The sequence below is a fragment of the Bactrocera tryoni genome, chromosome 1, assembly GCF_016617805.1.
Source record: "Bactrocera tryoni isolate S06 chromosome 1, CSIRO_BtryS06_freeze2, whole genome shotgun sequence".
Taxonomy (NCBI): Eukaryota; Metazoa; Arthropoda; class Insecta; order Diptera; family Tephritidae; genus Bactrocera; species Bactrocera tryoni.
In genome coordinates, this window is record NC_052499.1 from 55,421,676 (window position 1) to 55,442,827 (window position 21,152).

The 21,152-nt window shown below is 35.5% G+C and overlaps 2 protein-coding genes across 2 annotated transcripts; both read left to right on the forward strand.

The window, feature by feature from the left end:
* Positions 1–6,986: 6,986 nt before the first annotated feature.
* LOC120767046 (bromodomain-containing protein DDB_G0280777) lies at positions 6,987–11,145 on the forward strand. The gene is made up of 2 exons (XM_040092899.1): positions 6,987–7,048; positions 10,078–11,145. The coding sequence occupies exons 1-2, from the start codon at positions 7,034–7,036 to the stop codon at positions 11,143–11,145; spliced, it is 1,083 nt and encodes a 360-aa protein (XP_039948833.1). The 5' UTR covers positions 6,987–7,033.
* A 4,743-nt stretch (positions 11,146–15,888) lies between these two features.
* On the forward strand, positions 15,889–16,722 carry LOC120772847 (chymotrypsin-1-like). Its single transcript, XM_040101704.1, has one exon. It carries the CDS (start codon positions 15,889–15,891, stop codon positions 16,720–16,722), a length of 834 nt encoding a protein of 277 aa, XP_039957638.1.
* The last annotated feature ends 4,430 nt before the right edge of the window (positions 16,723–21,152 follow it).

The following is a 21,152-nucleotide window of genomic DNA, read 5'->3' on the forward strand; positions in this document are numbered from 1 at the left end:
TTTAGCCAAAAAAAAATAAATTAAATTCGGTGCAGTTGAAAAAGACTTACAGCTGTTTAAAAATTTATGAAAATAATTCAGAAATTCGGTATATTTTGATTTTTTGTATAAAAAAAGGAAGAATGCCACACAAGCCACCAATGAAATTTGTGAAGTTTACGAAGACGATGCTGTATCAATTCGTGCAGCACAGCAATGGTTCGCTCGCTTCCGTTCTGCAAATTTCAAAATTTCGATTTACACTGATGGAATAATGTCTCCAGCGGAAAAATGTCAAAAAGTGTTCGAAAAAAATGGAATATATTTGTTGATTTATTTATTATTTTAAGCAAAAAAAAATTAGTTTTGATTAGAAATACGAAAAGACTTTTTCGACTACCCAACTCTTAATGACTTAAAAAAAATTGTCGCAATTCGAAGCCCGATTCATAGATTTTTGCCATCGTGTGATAAGGTCTTGCTTTCTTTTTCTTCAAGCCGTTTTTTTACGAGTTCGTCCTTCAAACTGTTCAATAATGATCTGTATTAGTCGATGTTAATGGTCCCAACTTTTTCAAGATATTGGATATACGCTACGTTCTATACGCATTCCAAAATACAGACGCCACAACCTTGCCAACCGACTGTGCAGTCCACTCGGATGACTGTCGATTGGACTTCGGAGTGAAATGAGGGCGCCATGTTTCATGCAGAGTTGCATATCGATGCAAAAACTCGGGTTTATTATGCCTGAACATCTACAAACACTGCTCCGAATTATCGACTTGACTTTTTTTGGCATTCACTGCGTTCGCTGTCTTCGGTGCTCACTTCCCCACGTCTAAATTTAGCATAACAATCCTTGATGGTTGATTTTCCTGCGGCTAGAAACGATTATTGCTCGAAATTCAACCACAAATAACTTTGTATAGGTGTGTTGTGATTAAAAGTATAAGCGTATTTTCCACTGTTCTCTTCTTGGTGTAACAGAGGATACCTAACGTTCTTTATAAGCTCGTGGAACTATTTTTCTAGGCGACTTCGAGCAAATTTGAAGTACAAATTCCCTTTTATTTAGAGAAAACAACTCCATTTCACTTCGTTAAAAAGTAGTCTCGGACTTATCAAACTCACCTTATATCAATAAACAAAAATTATCTTTGCTTTACGTCTACTTCATAACTCTTCATGCCACTAACTTATTAATTTCTTAATTATTTTAGTGCAAACATTTAGTTATTGTTGTTTTTTCTTCCTATGCGGTCTACGCAGTTTGTAGCCAAACATAACAATACCATCACAGGCACCTCTCATAAATGCATTTTCGCCTCAAACGGCACTGCGCATTGATTTGTTGTGACAAAAATTAATCACTTCCCCTCTACATGAAACACCCCGAGCTTGCAACCGAAGCTGAAGCAATCTCTAGCTAAATTTACATATTTCGATTATTACCATAGCAAGCGCTCGAAGAAAGATGCGTTCATAAATTTGCATAAAGCGAGTTAACGCAATGCTCGGCGTCAACCTGCCCAAAATACAATGAATGATAGACAATTGGCGTGAGAAAGTCGAAAACCCGTTTCAAAGCATTAATGTCAACGGTCAAAGATTTACAATCCGCTTGTGCGGTTGCTCGGTTTTGGTAGCAAAAATATTGGAAGTTGCAAAAATGTGCTTTCATGGTTTTTGCAAACCTAATTAATTTATGCTGCTGAGAAAATGTGCGTGATATAATTAATCACAATTTTTACTTAATTAATAATAATAAAAATTTGAAATGATAATATGTGTACTTGTAGGGAATGACATACATATGTACATAGGTGAAATTAGGCTAAGTACGTTAAATTAGGTTAGGCTAATGTGGCTGAGCGTCGAATGGAAGATCTCACTTTTTCACTTTGAGTTATCTTGGTGTTATCGTCTTTTCTCCGGGAGCTTGGTAAGGATGTTTTTATGCATTTATTCACCCTATACCAATATGTATGACATGTTTTGATAGCACTTGATGGCCATATTTGTTTAAGGATTTGTGTCCAATTTCGTCAGTGTGTTTAGAAAGGTTTGCCACTTCGTCATGTCCCATTTCACTTTGGCACACCGTTTGGAATTTGTCCAGTATTATTACGCAAATTCACATTTCCCGAAAAGCTCCCAAATTCAATTTCATCCAAAAATCATCTTCTCAGATGAGACCCATTTCCGTCTCAATGGTTTCGTCTATAAACAAAATTATCACTATTGAGGTGAGTAAAATACTCTTGTGATTCGGGGTCATTGTATGGCGTCATCATCGAGCCTTATTTCTTTCTTAATGAGGCAAGAAGTTCCGTTACCATAAAACAATAGCGAGCGTTATAACACTATGTTGCCCGACTTTCATCCACGTAATTTGAGACGACGTCGACGATTTTTTTTTCAACAAGACGGTGCGCTCTCTCATGTTTCACGTCTAATTTCGAGAAATGGCTTAGACAAATGGCCGGCAAGATCATACGATTTAACGCCTCTAGATTATTTTCTCAGGTGATATGTTAAATCAAAGGCATACTCCACGACACACATTCAGCGGACCGAAATCCCAGCCAAAATGCTGGGTTATCGAAAATTGGTGTAATCGGATGGATATATACAAACAGAGCCGTGTTGATCATTTGGCTGACATTAAGTCATAAGATACATAAACTTATCTGCATAACAAAATGACAGGACCAATTTTGAGTGTTTTGTTTCATTTTGACATCATGTCGTGCTTGTTAGTGGACCCTATAGTTCGAATCTCTTGCACCAAGGTAGCCACGTGTGTATGACGAATTATTTTGTTGGTGAAAAAACATTAGAATCATCAAATCATAAAAATCATAACAAAAATATTCTGTTCCGATGTAGATTATTTTATGGATAGTTTCAAGCCGATTCCGAATGTATGCAAAAAGGAGTTGGTAGCCGTTTCTTCTTACTTAAGATGATTGTGGTTGAGCCTTATACTACAGATATCACTGACATATTTTATATAATTTTCAAAGACGTTGAGTCTATTTAAAACAAGGCTATTTAAGTCGCAATTAGATTAAGAGATAGTCGATACCCAAGTCTCCTTATCGAATAATATACTATATATCCTAAATATATCGACCGTAATTTAATATTTGTAATGTATATGCAATTTAAGCAGATAACATTCAAGGCTGCAATGTAAACTTTAAGATTTTTTAAATTTTTTCCCGGTTTTACCTTTAAAACAAATACAATATTGTTTTAGTTTTGGAATTATATGCTTCTAACCGTACAGATTTTAGTTTTAGCAGTTTAAAAACGACCAAAATTCTTCAACATTTTTATTTTTTTCTCTCCATAGGTTATTGTATGGATGATATCTTCTGACGATCATTTTGTTTTAGGTTTCATCAATAGAGAAAGTAGGAATCGTTGCAACACTGTGGGACCTTTCTTAGCGCAGTCGGCGATCGCGTATAACTCTTTCACTAAGTATTAAAAAGAGAGACTTAATACCAAGATGATGTAATTTGAGAAATTATGATTTTCTGCTCTACAAATTCTCGTTTGTTTCATTTTCTGTGTTATATTTTAACCCATGATTAATGAACAAAAGAAAAAGTCTCCAATAGCCCACACCATTGGTCTCAATCATTTCTTTATGCAACAGGTCAGATAGTATTTAAATTTCCTGGTTGAGCAAAAGAAAAATATTTTGCTTAATTTCACTCAACCATACATTTACATTTTGTTTTAATTTAACCCAATTTTTAATCAGCCGAAAGTAATGGTAAGTGATTATTAGCCGAATTTCTTCACCAGAGCCACTCAAACCGATTTTGTAATTACCATTATAATACATCGTATAATAGTGCATACATACATACCTACATATATGTATAAGGTAAAAGTGCCACGTTGCTCATTTATCGCCATTGAATGTGAGCGCCTTGACAGTGGGAGCCACAAAGCATTGAACACTATAAATCACTTTTATATATGACTTTGACTTTAATAGCATTATTAAAAATCGAAATGGTTTATAAGAAACCCATTGATTCGAAAACAATGCCATCTAGAGAGCGCTAGGCGCCCAACCAAAGTTTGAGAGAGCTTTATAGCAACGTTTCGGTGGACAATAGCCGAGTCAACAATGGGTTTTTTGCATCAGTTGTTGCTGGTTTTTACTTAAAATATATTTTTGCATACATTTGCAATTTCTGTCCAAACCTATTGTAAAATCCAGTTCAATTCAAAGTGTTGTTAAAGTGACCTTAAAGAAGAGAGTGGATTTGTCATCATACTTATAATTTTTTTTTTCTGCGCAAGATCTTTTTTCTCTGTTCGATGATTATGAAAGGACAATCCTTTATTTGGTGTTATTTACTAATTAAACTATGTGACATATTATAATATATGCGTATACGTTCAGGATGAGACATTTCACAAAAATAGTCGAGGATTCCGTGACTTCTAAGACTCTCCAGACTCGAACCTGGTGCGGAAAAAATAATTCCAATAATTACCGGATGTTGGTTGAAAAGGTAGGCGAATTAGCAGCACTTAGGCCATCAATAGGTCAACCTTTTTAATGCCCCAGCTGCCCCTTATCTCTTCTCATCAGACTGACGATTGGGTATTCGCATAGATGATGTTCCAGCTTTTCATCATCCTCCGCTGATGCTCGACATTGCGTCGAAACCAATTTTTCCACTTTCTGAAGGTGACATCTTAAGGGTAGTTGCCCTGAAAGTGACCACTATGATGTTACTAAGCTCACTTTAGTCTAGCAGCACGAGCTTTTTTGTCTATCCACCATCGACACTACCCAAAAGTAATTAAGTAGTATGCCCTGTGTAGCTACTGTTTCAACGCCTGAGATGTTCATCTAGATTACGTTGCTTTAAGCAACCTTTGAAGGAACTTAATGACTTGGGGCAGCTTAGCATAATTGTGTCTGGAGCTGATCTCGAGCGGGCAAGATCATCTGTCTTTTTATTTTCTTCTATTTCTATTCTATGATAGGATACCCATGTAGTATTAACCGAGGTAGCTACTAAAAATATAGTTATTGCCTGCTTGCATAACCTAACGCAGTGAGACTTAGTATTGGCGCTAGCCTTAATTGCTTGTGGCTATCCTCTAGACTGTTTATGAACTTGTTGGTTAGAGCAGAAGCCCACTTAGCATCTTCTGTTATGCCCGCAATTTCGGTTTGCGATACTGAATTGTAGTCATTTAGTTTGAAGCTGCGTTCTGTGTATGGATTACTACTGTAGAAGCTGTTCGAGTTTCACCTTTTGATCCGTCAGTGAATATATATATTTTGCTGTTGAATTGGCGATCACTGAACCATTGGTCTATTAATCTATACTGGGGAATGAAAAGGATACGAATGTCTCCTTTACTCGGCCGCAGTACCAGATTAATTCGAATTCATTTACAAAGTTGAGCAAGATACCATGCCAGTAGTGACGCTTGGCCTGGCTCCAATGGCCTACAGTCATATGCTGGTGATTGTAAGCATTGTCTCATACTTTACTTGTGTATGTATTAGCCAAATGTCAAGGTAACCTCCTATGCCTACTAACATAGTTCTCATTTCACTCGCAATCCCCAGCAAGCAGGCCCGTGCAGCTGTTCTAGGGGTTTAATACGGCACTTTTTCGTTAAGTCCATCCACTTGTATAGAACCAATAGACCATGTGGGGTCGTAAACCTCAATATCTATTCTGTAGGAGTTCCAGATTCGAAGAGCTTTGGAAGATCTGTTCCCAATGTGTTCTCTCCAACTAAATTTTATATCTAGGATAAATTCGAGATATTTGACAGAGCTCGTAAGAACAATAGTTTTATTCCTAAAAGAGAAGAAGAAGGCATTGAATGGCGCTGTTTTCGTTCTTCTTTTGAAAAAAACAATTTCTGCTTCCTCCCGATTAACAGTTAGTTCGACATTCTCCACCCAGTTGCCAGCGATCTCAAAGGCCATTTCTATGCTTCGGAATAGGCGAATAAGATTCCACCCTGAACAGAGCCCAGCGAGGTCGTCGGCGGAGCAAATGTTGTAGCAGAGAAAGAGCAAAAAAGAGTTTCACTCAACAAAGAACTAATAGCGATGGGCCAGAACTTCTTCAACTTTGCCTGCGCTAATCAAGAAGAAGAAAAAGATTTCTTACATCTTCTAGAAATTCAAGATATATTTGCTTCCAAACAGATCTTATAAAAGAGTCCCGACAACATCAGTATCTCGAATTTTCTAAGATTTTAATTTGAGAAGATGTGTGCTACTTAAATATAAACTTATTAGTCATCGCTTGTCTCAGATAGATAGTACTAACAATACTGTTACACCACACAGGGAAATGTTTCACACTGTTCCCTTCTCCACGTGCCCTCTCTCTTTTTCGATAATAACATACATATGTATCTATAAATCAGAAGGTTGACATTTCTAAAATGAACATGCGAATTATTGAAATTGATTTTGATTATGCTTATTGTTGCTAATTTTAGCAGTGCGAAAGGCGCGCATTATCCGCAAAATATTTGCAACAAATCGAAGCTTTTTAATTGAGCCACTATTGTCTGGTCCATATACACCTTTATAGGTTGATTAAAATGCTACTAAAGCTGTGATTTTCTCGCCGACGGTTTGATTTGTAAAACCTTTTATGCGCAGCACATTGTCATTGTAATCATTAAAGCGGGTAAATGTGTGAGTGTACACACATACATATATTGTTTGTGTTGTTGTTATGATTATAGGTTGCGCTATTATTGGTTGCCTATAGAGTGCATATGATTACAAGTTGTAAGGTGCGTAGACGACGCCACCAAACAGTCACCGACGCACCAGACGGTCACTGTCACTTCAGCTTGACGCTCATTTTGTTATGCGTTCAGCGCATATGCGCCAGTTTTGGTGAATGCTAAGCTTTATGCTGGTATAAAAATCATGAACTGAGTGCAGGTGGTTCACAGTCCAACTAGAGTGGTCAACTCTTAAAGTCAACCGTTCAACCAACTCAACTTTAGCATCAAACTAGGCGACAAGATGAAGATCTTTGTGGTGCGTGGCTGTGTGAAATTATAAGTGATTGAGTGTTATGTAGTTATTTTGAATTTTTTTTAATATATTCGTTGAATTGTGTTTCCGCTGTGTAAAGAGAATCAAAGAAATAATAACATAAAACGGCTGTGAAAGCTGGAAAGTTGGAAAGTTTAAGTTGAAAGCTTGAAAAACATAAAAGAACTGCACTTTTTAGAAACAAACTTCATATTTTACCGTTGTTAGCACTTGAAAGTGCATAAACGAGAAAAAGTAACCTACAAAGCATGTTGTTCTGAAAATTTAACAGCGAATTTAATTCGCCAAAATTCTTGTGAATTATGATCAAATTATCAATCAAATTACAAGTGAGGCATGGCTGATAATGTTTGGTAGAAAAATAAATGTATAGATATGACTATTGCTTATCGAGTCGTAGATTCAAATACTGAAACTAAAAACATTTTATCATAGCAGATAATCATACCAAGAATATACATTATGATGGCCTTCAGTTCCTTCCGAAAGTTTGGTATTATCTCTTCGATCGGCTGGAAAAGGATTCCACGGAGCGCCAATTTCAGTTTGGGAAATAAGAAAAAAAGAAGAAATCACCCGGAGCCAAATCTGGTGAATACGGTGGTTGATCGATGGTACTCATTGCGTTTTTGGCTTTAAATTCAGCCACAATCGTGGCTCGGTGCATTATTATTGTGGAAAATCCATGACTTTGTCTTCCACAATTTCGACCATTTTCGACTTATTGTCGAAAATTTATTTTCTGACGCAAACGCCTCATTACAGCCAAACAAAACTCCTTATTTACCTCTGTCTCTCCGGAAAATTTGAAAAAGATAATGAGCATCACCTTGATTTTTGTGCAGCTTTGGCGTGATTTTTGGTTTAAGCTCATTTTTTCCTTCCATTCCGATGACTCTTGACTTGTTTGCAAGTCAAACTCATAAACCCATGTCTCATCGGCTATTCTCCATGAAAGTGGTATCGAAACTCGCACGATCAAGCATACCCAAAGAGACCTGTTTACGGCGCTCTTTTTGGAAAAAAAGTCAGTTGTATCGGAACGAGTTGAGCAAGTACGTTTCTTACGCAAAATATTTACTATAATTTCGAAAGGACTCGCGAGTGATGTCGAGCTCTCTTGTCATTCTCTCTAACACTTGCCTGATGATTTTTAAGTACCATGTCCTTAATTTTTTTTTAATATTTTCAACAGTTGAAGAGGTCGAAGGTTGTCCAGAACGAGGCTTGTCTTCAACGATCTCTGCACCGTTTTTGAAGGCTTTGTACCACTTGAGTTTTTGATAAAACTGAATCACCGTAATACTTTTCCAATATTTGAAACGATTCTCGACCGAAAATTTGCTTAGAAATACTAAATTTAAGACAAATTCTTTTTTCGATATTTTTATACATTGTAAAAATCGCAACGCACCACTGAGGTGTACCGACTTAAGCAACTTCTGTAAACAAACTGGTTGACAGATCGCGCTCATATTGTGCATAGTAATTAAGGACAGTCCTACCAACTTAAAAAAACAATTTTTTTTGACATATCATTTACACGGGGAATTTTATTTTTAATTTCCGGGTACTTTTTTGTTACAATGTATAGTTTTGACATTCAAATATTATTCACAAACATCCATATGCTATCGGCTGACAGTTTAAAACAGGTAGATAGATAACTTCGCTTGTTGAGTTACATACATCAAAACGATTTTATAACATAACAAAAACTAAATTTCATAATCACCCTACAAAGGTGTCAACACCAAATTATCATAATAATTGTATTTAATCGAACAATAGCTTCAATTGGGTCAGGCTTTGTATTGAGAAATGTCAGCTCAACTGACTTCCACTATAGATTAAAGCCGGTTTAATAATTTTTTTTCATAATAAAGTGGTCGAACTAAAACATTAAAAATAAATTATTGTTAGTTACGCTTTAAAATTTGTCAAATCAAAAACAAAAGTTAAAATTTTTCGAAAATAGTCAGAACTCACCATAACCTAATACTTTTCAACCAGTCCTTGTATGCTAAAAACTGAAAACTAAATTATTTTAAGATATGATTTAGATATAGGAAGGGTGGATGTTTCACGACGTACCTAGGCCTTTAAAATGCACATTGTGAAACTTAGGCACTATCATGTTCTCTCTGAATAACCCTTTGGTATTGATTAAGTTTATTAAAATATGCAAACAAACATGCAATTTTCAAAAAATTGTCAAAAAACTGCGATCGATAGTTGCTATGCTTTTCTTATGTAACGTCTAGCATTCCATTAGTAGCTATTCTGTACCCTATTCTTCTACTTCTTGACACCTTTTACAGTAATCGTTGTTTGGCATGCCAAATCTGCTAGCCTCCCTTTCAGAAAGAAAGCGACTAGCTAGAACTTCAGCTAAAGTTTTTATGTCATTGATTATGGATTTCAATAGATAATTGTTTCCACCGAGACCTGGCTATATTTATAACAAATTTTTCGATTAAATATCTAAAAGTAACCAGATGTATTCACTCCAGGACTCTAATTTTAATATGGTGCATGATCTGTCTAGTTCAACTGTTTCTTAGTTATCTAGAATATTTCCGTGTCCTGTAACCCCTAGCAGGTTTATCGTGAAATAGTGTGTTAGGTCCGTTCGTAGATCAAGACATTGTTTCACTATCTTCGATGATACCCTAAGAAATTTCAAAGCCGTTTGGCTACCTGTGAATATGAATAACACTCTTATTGTAAGCACCCTCTCTATCAGAGGACTTTCTTTAATTGGTGTGATCTTCACTTGGAAGTCAAAGCAGTGATCTGCTAGTTGGAACACAATACTGATATTTAATTTTTCTAAAAAGACAACATCTCTTTCTCGTTTATCCAGTTTGGATCTGTCCGTATACTTATTTATCACTACGTCTAAAATTTGTAAAAAAAAAAAAATCACTTTAAATTATTACTTTGAACCCACTCTACATATATTCGATTCTCACAATAAAGATATTTCTATATAAATCTTCAATTTACAGACTCTTTCGCTGACACTGGCAGCACTGGCATCCGCGGATATTTCTCTCCGAAATGGCTACAATTACCAAGTGCAACAACAACCACTGTTTAACGATGCCCAACAACCATTGATCTCGCACTTAATCAACTCGCTATCCCAACAACAACAGCTGAAGCAACAACAGCCGCAACACCTGCCAGGTAGCATTCACAACCCGATGCAAATAACTCAACCCAGTCAACAATATCCGCCGCCTTTGCAACAATCAAGACGGCCTTTATTACCGCAACAACAATTGTCGTCACTGCCACCACAACAACAGCTGCAAACACTGCCGCATATACAGTCACTGCCACCACAACAACAAGTACAATCACTACCGCTACAGCAGCCCCTCGGACGTTTGACACAGCATCCAGCAGCATTACCGATGCCATCTAACTTCCCATTGCCTATTGCACCTGTGAACGCTATCAAGCAGTCACGCCGCTTGCGATCACGCGTGAAAGTGCCAAAGAAGGCTATAGTCACCAAGAGTTTCTTCATACACTCAGCACCCGAGGAGAATGAGGAGGAGGTTCAGGATGAACTCAATCAATTGGCCGCTCAACCACGCAAACACTACAATGTACTGTTCGTGAAGACACCAGCGCAAACCAGTAAGGCTGCGGCTGTCAATCTGGCCAAGGCGTTGAACGAGGAAAAGACTGTTGTGTATGTATTGTCGAAGAAGACCTCAGCCGCTGACTTGCAGGATGCCATACAAGAGGCGCCACAACACATTAACAAACCCGAAGTGTTTTTCATTAAATATCGCACACCCGAGGAGGCGGCCAATGCACAGCGACAAATCCAATCGCAATACGACAGTTTGGGTGGTACCTCCACCATTACCGATGAAGGTTTAGCGCCAGTCACATCGGTTGTGGGCTCACTCGATGCATCCGAGGAGGAAGATGTGGAAGACGAGCAGCAGTTGGTTCAACAACAGCCGGCAGCTCAAGATGGTTCATACGAAGATCAGTTTCCGAATGCCATCAATCCACCAGCCAGTGGTCAGTACTTACCACCCCTGAATCAGTACTAAAAATCTTCATTTTGCTAATGAATGCTTCATGTTAGTTGTTATGAATTTATGTGAGAGAGTTAAAGAAATCAATCCATAACTTTCGTTTGTTAATCTAGTTTTAAGTTTGTAGAAAATTAAGTGCCCATTTGCAAATAAAATTAACCTTCCCGTAGATATTATTAAAAAAAATATTTGGAGTGGCTTAATCATTTTTAAGTTGAATAGTTTTATTTAACACTCTCAGCAGCGTTTTATCTATGTTCGACATCGTTGTTCTTGTGACGTCATTTATGAGAATATAATGGGCAACTTCACATTTGCTAGAAATTATTTCACAAATGACGGGTCCTACTTAATCTAACTTGCCTCCGAACAGCTAATAATTGTTATGAACCGCAGTTTCCTATGAGATGAATTCTAGAAGGCTGGTATTTCGCTAGAGAGCGCTGCCGTAGAGCAAAACTAGCTTTATCCGATATTTGTATTTGCCATTTAAAATAAATGTAAAGATATTTTCCTACTTACCCTTAATATTTTGTATTAAACTTCACTACTTCACAACTTCATTTCCGCAATCTCAAATAGATAGTATAGTGTACACGTACAAGCATTTTAGCAAAATCTCTTTGATGAACCGCAGCACCAATACTCTTCATCTTGCTCTTTTCACTTTATTATAAATTATTATTGAACTATTGTTCTGTATATTTTGCACTTAAATCACGGAAAAGGCATTCTTTGTTATTAAATACTTAGAATTTTAATTTTTAAATTCAAAGCTCACAATTTTCACTAATTTTACGCAGGCGAATGGGAAACGAATATCTGACATTTGAAATGGCGGCGGAAACTGTGCAATGCAACTACAGAAACAGTGCTGCCAGCGCGTCGGTCAAAGCTATTACATGCGGCTGCCAAAACTGTAATAGATTATTCCTGCATAACCGTGCGATTCAATGCTCTGATACAGTCACAAGTCTCTAAATTTGAGATTTTAAGTTAGAGACAATTTTTGTGACTTGAGAGACGATTTTGCTATTCTGTAAGTGGCAGTCACAAAATCTATTACACTTAATTATACAGAGATGTTTTTACGCTTGAATTGAAATAAATATGTCGATAACAAATATTATACCATGTTCGGACCGAAAATTTAAAAGATTAGATTACATTTAAGCCTTTCATAACCCATCAGTGTTCTTACTGCCGTTGAAAAGATTAAAAACAGCTGTTTTTGCCATTCAAGAACTTACCTCGCTCAATATTTATCAAAAGAAAACATTGTCATATAGTATTTTGTAATAAAGGCCGTATTCTTTTAAATATTTTCCATATAATGGAAATAATGGACCCATTTTTTCATTTGGGAAGTCGATTTTCAGCAGAAATGAGATTCATTGCTTTAATAAAAATTTGTTTGTTTACATTTTTTCCTTTTTGTAGTGTCTAAATCAGTTGTGATAATGTAATTGATTTCCAATGCTGCCAAGTAGATGGCGCAAAATCAGAGCTGCACAGAGAGATTTAGCGTGGATCAGTTTCTAATCACTCCGATGAAGTGATTTTGAACTGTCATTTTTGTATGGCGAAATCTTGATAAATTTAGAAGATTAGTGGGATAAACCACTCAACAGCGGAAATCGTGTGATTAAGTATCGGTCTGAACATGGTATAAAATTGTCTATAACAATTTATATATAAAAATAAAAATATGTGTTTACTTTGTTTCATAATATTTATGAAATTTATGTAAAATTGATTTTTTTTAACCTTTTCGTGTTTGAGTTGCTTACAAAATATAAAAAAAACGATATTCGATTTCTATCTAATGATGATCTCTATTCAGTATATTCAAAATGACAAGCAAGAGTTCTTTTCAGTTTTGTGACCTGCTAACCATCTGGTTTCAAATTTGAGATAATATTTAGAGACTAACGCTAAAGACTGTTTAGTGAATAGTGACTAGTCACAAATTGAGACTTTACCTTAAAATAACTCAAATAGCGACTAGAGACTGCTTACAGAATCGCGCCATTAATTTCAGTTTAAGGTTAATTTTTTTGGAAAATATTAGGACATGTAAAATCGTGCCGTAATCAGATCATCCGGTGCCACCATATTTTTGTCTGAAATTATCTGTATTTATTTGCATAATTATTCCCTTTAATTTATTCAAAAATTGATAGGCAACTTTTTTGTAATAGATTGTTTATGGCTGTAGTGTAAAATTACCGTGCGATTCTGTAACTTGAGACAGTCTCAAGTCTCTAAATTTGAGATTTTAAGTTAGAGACAATTTTTGAGACTTGAGATGATATTGCTATTCTGTAAGTGACAGTCACAAAATCTATTACATTTCATTATTCAGAGATGTTTTTACACTTGAATGAAAATAAATATGTCGATAACAAATATTAAATTTTCTATAACATAGTCAAAAAACATAATTATCAATGAAAATAAAAATATATTTTGATTTTGTTTCATAATATTTACGAAATTTATGTAAAATTGATTTATTTTTAACCTTTTCGTGTTTGAGTTGCTTACAAAATATAAAGAAACGACAATCGATTAATATCTATGATGATCTCTATTCAGTATATTCAAAATGGCAGACAAGAGTTCTTTTTAGTTTTGTGACCTGCTTACTACCAGGTCTCAATATTTTGAGACTAACGCTAGAGACTGTTTAGTGAATAGTAACTAGTCTCAAATTGAGACTTTGCCTCAAAATGTCTCAAATAGAGACTAGAGACTGGTTACAGAATCCCGCTATTATATTTCATATTTTAATATAGTTTTGTAAATATGTAATATATTATATGTTAGTAACAAAATACTTAAAAAATAAATCCTAACTCTACACATTTAGTTAAAATTAATTTAACGATAAGAATTCTTTTAAAAAATAGCGGCAATTAAACAAATTTCTTGTGAGAAGTGAGCCAGTTTTGCTATTAATAAGTTCAAAATCTTTCATTCTGTGGTTAAAGTAAATTAGTAAAGTTAACTATTTGTGAAAATCCCTAAATTTGTATTTGATTATAATTTTTATTATTTTTCTAAAAGATTTTTATTAATATATCTATTCATTTAAAATTATAAATATATTATACACATAAATTATATTTTTTTATTATAAGAAACATATTTTATATTTTAAAAATTAATTGAAAATGTATGCACCTACATACCTTTATATAAACTTCTTTGCACAAAAATAGTGGCTACCACATTTAACCATCTGTCATTGCAAATGCAACCCTTTGCATCATTCAGTTTCCTTCGTGATTTCAATTTTCGTGCAGAAAGTTTCGACGTGCTCGTGTAAAATTAATGAAAATTGTGAATTTTGCACAAAAATATTCGATTAATTTAGAGTTTTGTGCTTAATATGCATTAAATAATGGTTTTTTAATAAAAATGTAAGTGCAGAACTTATGTTTGTTAAGTTAATTGGCAAAGGAGCTGTAAAGTGTCAAAGAGTGTGCTGCGCAGGCAGAGTCAAATGTTTACATGCGTGTTTTTGTATGTAAAAGTTTTAATATTATGCAAATTATGAAATGAATGTCAGCTTGAGATATGGTTTTGATGATAATCTACGTAAAAGGTGAGTCTTTTTTCGTTTTCTATAAAATATATGCTATCAAAAACCTTTAACAAAAGTAGCAGCAGAGAAGCGAGCCGCCGGCAGCGCTGCTTGGCTTTAGTTGGCTTCAAAATGTTCAACTTGTTCATGTAAACAAAGTGCAACATTTTGAAGCTTATGTAGGATGAATTCGTAATATTTCGGTAGTTTGAATTGTATTGCACATTTGATCATATGAAAAGTGCAGGATGATATTTTAATGATTTTGCTTTGTTCAATTTAATACAAATTATATTTAAGTATATAAATAGACAAAAATAGTAAAATAACAGGGTATATTAAGTTTGCCAGATATTTGTAGAATCCAGAGAAAACATCGGAGACCTTATACAATATCTGGCGGGACGGGCTGAGTCTAGTTAGGTACGTATATACGAAGTTGTCCTTCTGAAATTTTTCATGCGTCCGTTTCTTCCTTAGAATCTGCTAATTTGTGGCACTGCGGCTATACAAACTAAACTACCGTAATAAAGTGCCTGTAAGAGAAACTTTTTTATTTGACAAATTGTCTTCACGGAATTCAGCACAACATATTTTCTAAGATATCTTTCCAAGATCCTTATGTATTTAGTGTCCGCATGAGTTGTGACTCTTTTATAGATAGCGCGCGAATTGTTCAGATAGCATATGTGTATGCATATAGTTGCCTTCCGAACTTCCGATGAAGTATAAAATAAAGTTGTAAGCTCTTAAAGCCCAATTATCATAATGTTCTCTGTGTGTGCTCGTATATTTAACGCAAAGACATGACATAATGAAGAGTGAAGTTATTGTTTTTCTCCTCGAAATAACAACATGGAACGCACTACTCTACTTTAAAATAAACCTACTTTTCAACAATCACTTCAGGGCTGAAACCGTAACCCTTTTTTAAGTGAATACCGCATTGCACACATTTGTGCTCACTCGCTAAACATTATTTTCCTCACAGCAGGGCTCTTATGCCTCGCCGGTATAGAAGTCAATGGCGAGGTGGCGATAAGCACGCCACAAGCGCCAATAGCTGCATTTTTATTACTTAACCTCAATACCAAAAGTTCTAATTATGAGCTATAAAAGTCTAGACTATTTTCCAAATCAAGCATTCCAGTTGTCGCATTGCACAGAACATGTACCATTGCAAAATAATCGGTTTACTGGCACTCCAGTTGGCGCTACTCGCTGCCGTCTGTGGTCGCGTCGTCACAAAGGACGAAAATGAAATTCTATATCCACCACAGACAAATTCACGCATTGTCGGTGGCGCAGCGGCACCCGATGGACTGGCGCCATATCAAATTTCCATGCAGAATCTACGCGGTCGTCACTTCTGTGGCGGTGCCATCATCGATCAGCGTTGGATCATCACCGCCTCACATTGTGTGGCGGGCGCCACAGCTCCTAAAATACAAATCCTCACTGGCGCACAAAATTTGAAAAACAACACTGGCAAATACTACTACCCCGACCGCATTGTGATGCACACAAACTACAACCATCCGCCATATGCCAACGATATTGCGCTCTTGCACTTGAACGATTCGATTGTCTATGATGGACACACGCAGGCGGTGAAGTATGCTTACGAGCCGCTGAAGAAGGATGATGAGTTGGTGCTCACCGGTTGGGGTTCCATGGCGTTGGGCGGCTCCACACCGGATGTCCTGCAGACACTGACTGTACGTGTTGTGCCATATGAAGAGTGTCGCGCAGCACACACTGACAATTTGTCGAGCTACGTGGATGTGGGTCACTTGTGCACCTTCAATGATAACGGTAAAGGTGCTTGTCATGGTGATTCAGGTGGTCCGCTGGTGCATAATGGCACGCTGGTCGCTTTGGTCAATTGGGGATTGCCCTGCGCAAAGGGTTATCCTGATGTGCATGCGAGTGTGGCTTATTATCACGACTTCATACGCACTCAATTAGCCGCAACCACTGAGGTAGAGGCTTTGGAGAATTGAGCAATAAAGGAGAAGAATAATAAGGAAGTTTAGTTAAAATGAAAAATTCAGAAAAAAAATAAATAATAGAAATAATACAATTTTCATCGCCGAAACAAATTGATAATATGGCGTAATTTGGACAAATTCTTTCGATGTCACGAGCGTAATTAAAAGAAATAATTGAGCTATATATAGCACACACTATATCCATGCTTTCTCAAAGATACGGTTCACAGTTGCACTATGAGTTTAAGAAAAATTTAGCCCCAAAAAGTATGCAAAATTAATTTGCCTAAGATTGTTTTCAATAAATACCCTGTAGGAATTTCAATTAATCTTGTGGTGAACTTTATAGGATTGATTAAAATTGTATTTAATTGAAAGTCTATTTCTAATTATTATTTATCCGTTATACAAATAATAGCATAAATACCTTTGTTAGTTATCTTGTCCATACGTTCATATAAATGCGAACCAATATCTCAGTTTTCGAGTTATGAATCTGAAATTTTTCACACGTCCTTTTTCTGCCCAAGAAACCGCTCATTTGTCGAATCCGTCGGTATAGGATCAATAGAGCATATATGTATGTAGCTGTTATACAAATTGAACGCTCGAATTGCAGTTCTTATATGGAAAACTTTTTCATCTGACAAGATATCTGTACAACTGACATCTGACATGGATAATTGTCTAAGACTAAGGTGCAATATTTGAAGAAACAGATCAGATCGGACCATATTACCATATAGTTGGTATACAAGCCGACCGATAGAAATCGAGCTCTTGTATGGAAATATGACCAGAATGACGGGACGCTTTGAAGTCCGGGTGATTGTTAGTCTGTCCGTCAATCCGACCGTACAAGCTGTTACTTGAGTAAAAGTTAAGATATATTGATAAAACTTGGGTCCATAAGAAATTCGGTATTGTTGATGGGCGTAATCTAACCACTGCCACTCCGAAAAAATATCATTAATCGATATAAAGTGCAATAACAAAGTTGCATTAAGTTACAAAGCTATTTTATAGTACAACGAATTGCATTAAGAGATGCCCCCTCTGGTTTGAAAATCATTAAAAAGTAGATGCGGCCTCGCTCCCTAATAGGTTTAATGTACATATCTCCCAAAGCATTAAAGCTTTGAAGTTTGAACAAGACAAATCTATTCGACTCTTCTTACGACTGTGTAAAAATAGGTGAAATCGGATGATAACCCCGCCCAATTCTCATACAACGATTTTGTTAAAAACAACTGAAAGTTTCATAACTTCAAATTTTACATCCGGGATGGTACAAGAGCTGTTTTTAATCGATGTCAAAAATTACGATAGGCATGGCAGCGCCCACTTTTGATGAAATAACACATCTCGGAACCTGCCCAACCGATTTAAATCAAATTCGGTGCATAAAAATATTATTTGTATTTTACAACTTGAAAATGATCGAAACCGGACGCAACCACGCCCCTTTCCCATATAGCAGAATATTAAATTTCATATGATTCTAACACTTCTCAGTATCAATGAATATATTCAGATAAAATATTCCACAAATATTACCTTTGGTATGTCATTTGAAGTGTCAAAATTGTCAAAATCAGACCATAACTGTTCATGTCCCCAGTTACATATTATATTATTGCAAATCGGAGAAAGTCTCTTTCTGATAATGTATGCCTGTGCCAATGAAAATGAGAGAGTGTCTTTTTATACCCTGAACAGGGTATATTAAGTTTGTCACGATGTTTGTAACACCCAGAAAGAAGCGTCGGAGACCCTATAAAGTATAAATAGAAATGATCAGTATGTTGAGCTGAGTCGATTTAACCGTGTACGTCTGTCTGTCTGTCCGTCCGTCCGTCCGTCTGTAAATATACGAACTAGTCCCTCAGTTTTTAAGATATCCCTCTGAAATTTTGCGAACGTTATTTTCTCTTCAAGAAGCTGCTCATTTGTCGGAACGGCCGATATCGGACCACTATAACATATAGCTAGCATATAAACTGAACGATCGGAATCAAGTTCTTGTATGGAGAACTTTCACATTTGACAATGTATCTTCACCAAATTTGGTATAGATTATTTTCTAAGGCAACAATGTAATCTGGGAAGAAATTGTTGAGATCGGTTAGCTATAGCATATAGCTACCATACAAACTGAACGATTGGAATCAAATTCGTGTATGGAAAACTTTCACATTTGACATTACTAAAAGAAATGCACCTGTGAAGGGTATATTAGAATCGGTGCAGCCGAAGTTAACGTTTTTTCTTGTTCTAATGACAGTTTTCGAACATCCGACAGATTTTACTCCATATATTGGTGATAGTATGTAAAGTACCTTAGTGAAACTCAGAGAGCATTTTATTCTGTTATTAGTACAAGTATGTAGTAATGCCAAAAATATGTGCCATTAGTCCGTGAATTATTCAAATTCCCAAATACTACATATAATTATTTTCGATTAATAAAAAATCTTATGTCGAACATGTCGGTCAGATAGTGAGTTATATATTTATAAAATTGCTTGGCAATGTGTTCTCACGTATACCTTAGCAATTTCAAAACTAATGTGGCCTGCTCATTAGTTGCTTGGGCCCCAATATACCCTTTATAATGGTTACCGACTTCTCACCGGATTTTATGGCAAAACCATTCAGATTGGTCAAAATTTTTGATACTTCAATAAAATTGTTCGTTTTAATTTTTTTCCTTAAAAATTATGTGGGTTTACTGAGTATGAATGGAGTTGGAATTTCGATTCTCTGATTGACGTTTTCCACATTAACTCAATATGCTAAAATTAGCCTCTCCGATTAAGTTTATGTCAGATATGTATATCTCATTTGAGGATGATTTGAATATAAACTTGGTTGACGCTAAAAACTAAGTGAGCCTATGACTTTCAATATAAGTTATTAAGTTACCAAATTTGTTTTTAATCTATTTACCAGTCCGTCGAACAATGAATGTTGAATTCTTCGCAAAAATTTTAATTTAAAGTTTCGCCAACACCTGAAAGTATTTCCCGGACCTTGGCATTTACATGTTGAAAGTGTATAAAATGTTCGGTTACACCCGCACTGAGCGCTTCCCTACTTGTTTTGTTTTCTATTCTTATTAGTTGTCTACCGAAATAAATATTTCGTAATTTTTACAGAAAATAGTTTAAAGTTATTTTCAGAATCTGCATTTGTTTATATAAAATGCTAGCGAACCAATTTCGGTTTATCTTATCAAACATTGCTAGTCTTCTTCTGAAATTCTACTATGTATTATACTTGTACATAAGTATCTATTTCCAAGCTGCGTAGGTGCGCTGGTACTTTTGGTACCTGACTTTGAACATTTCCGCATTTAAATGAGTCATACAAAGAAATTTCAAACTTCCATTATAATAAGATTTTGAATTAGTTCACAGCAAATTAAGTATTCTTTTCCATGCAAATAGTTTGTACTTTGCCCAAAAGCTCCCAATAACTCGCTACTTGTGGCAAAACTATGCTAATACCTTATCTCTACTTTCTTGTTTTCAAGTGCGGAAATATTTGATACAAACTTATTTACTAGATCATGAAATTACTTGATATTTTATGGACTTAAAATAAAACTTTATTAGGTCTTTCTTAAATTGTATTTAATATGGCTTATCGCTTCTGTTTATATCGCATTTTATTTTCCTGGTGAGCATGAAGCATTTCTGATAAGAAGCGCCACTAAATTCATAATATTCAAACAAAAATAGACGTATAAAAAATAATATAAAAACGTTTGAATCTATATAATTGATTTACCCAAAATATTTAGTTTATAATTAATCACAACTACTAAAAATATAAACAGACGAAAGAAATGAATATTATTGTTATTCTGTCTAGGCAAAAATCACAAACTAGCCAGGACAGATAACTTTCAAGTGTTTCCTGTTCATATTATCAGTAGCAGTTTTTTGAGTTCCGATTTGTAGAAACTGTTGGAAAAGACACAAACGAAAGGCATATGAGTTTTTCACTGCAGACTCATTAAAAACTTGTTCACATAATATCGAACCAACGTATCTCAAACCAACGTATAATATCTGTTAACAGCACAGTTGTGGCTAAGATCCTTGAGATGCATTCTAATATGGGCAACGAAACATCGTTCGAACTCCGTGTAATTAATTTCCAGCTAATAACACAGGTCTGTAACAAAATTGTATGTGGATGTTTTCAACTGAACTATACGCATTTAAGTGTTCTAAGGCTAGGTTATTTTGCAAAAAAATTGAAATTTTATTAAAAACGGCGTGTTTTTTGGCTGACTTGAAGAAATGCTTAGAATCACTTCCAATTTCGGAAAACAAAGAGGGTAAAGGATTTGGTGGATGTACCAATTGTGGCATTTTACTTCACCTTCAGTAAAACAAGAATCAGTGGATTCCCCACTGTATTTTAACGCCTTA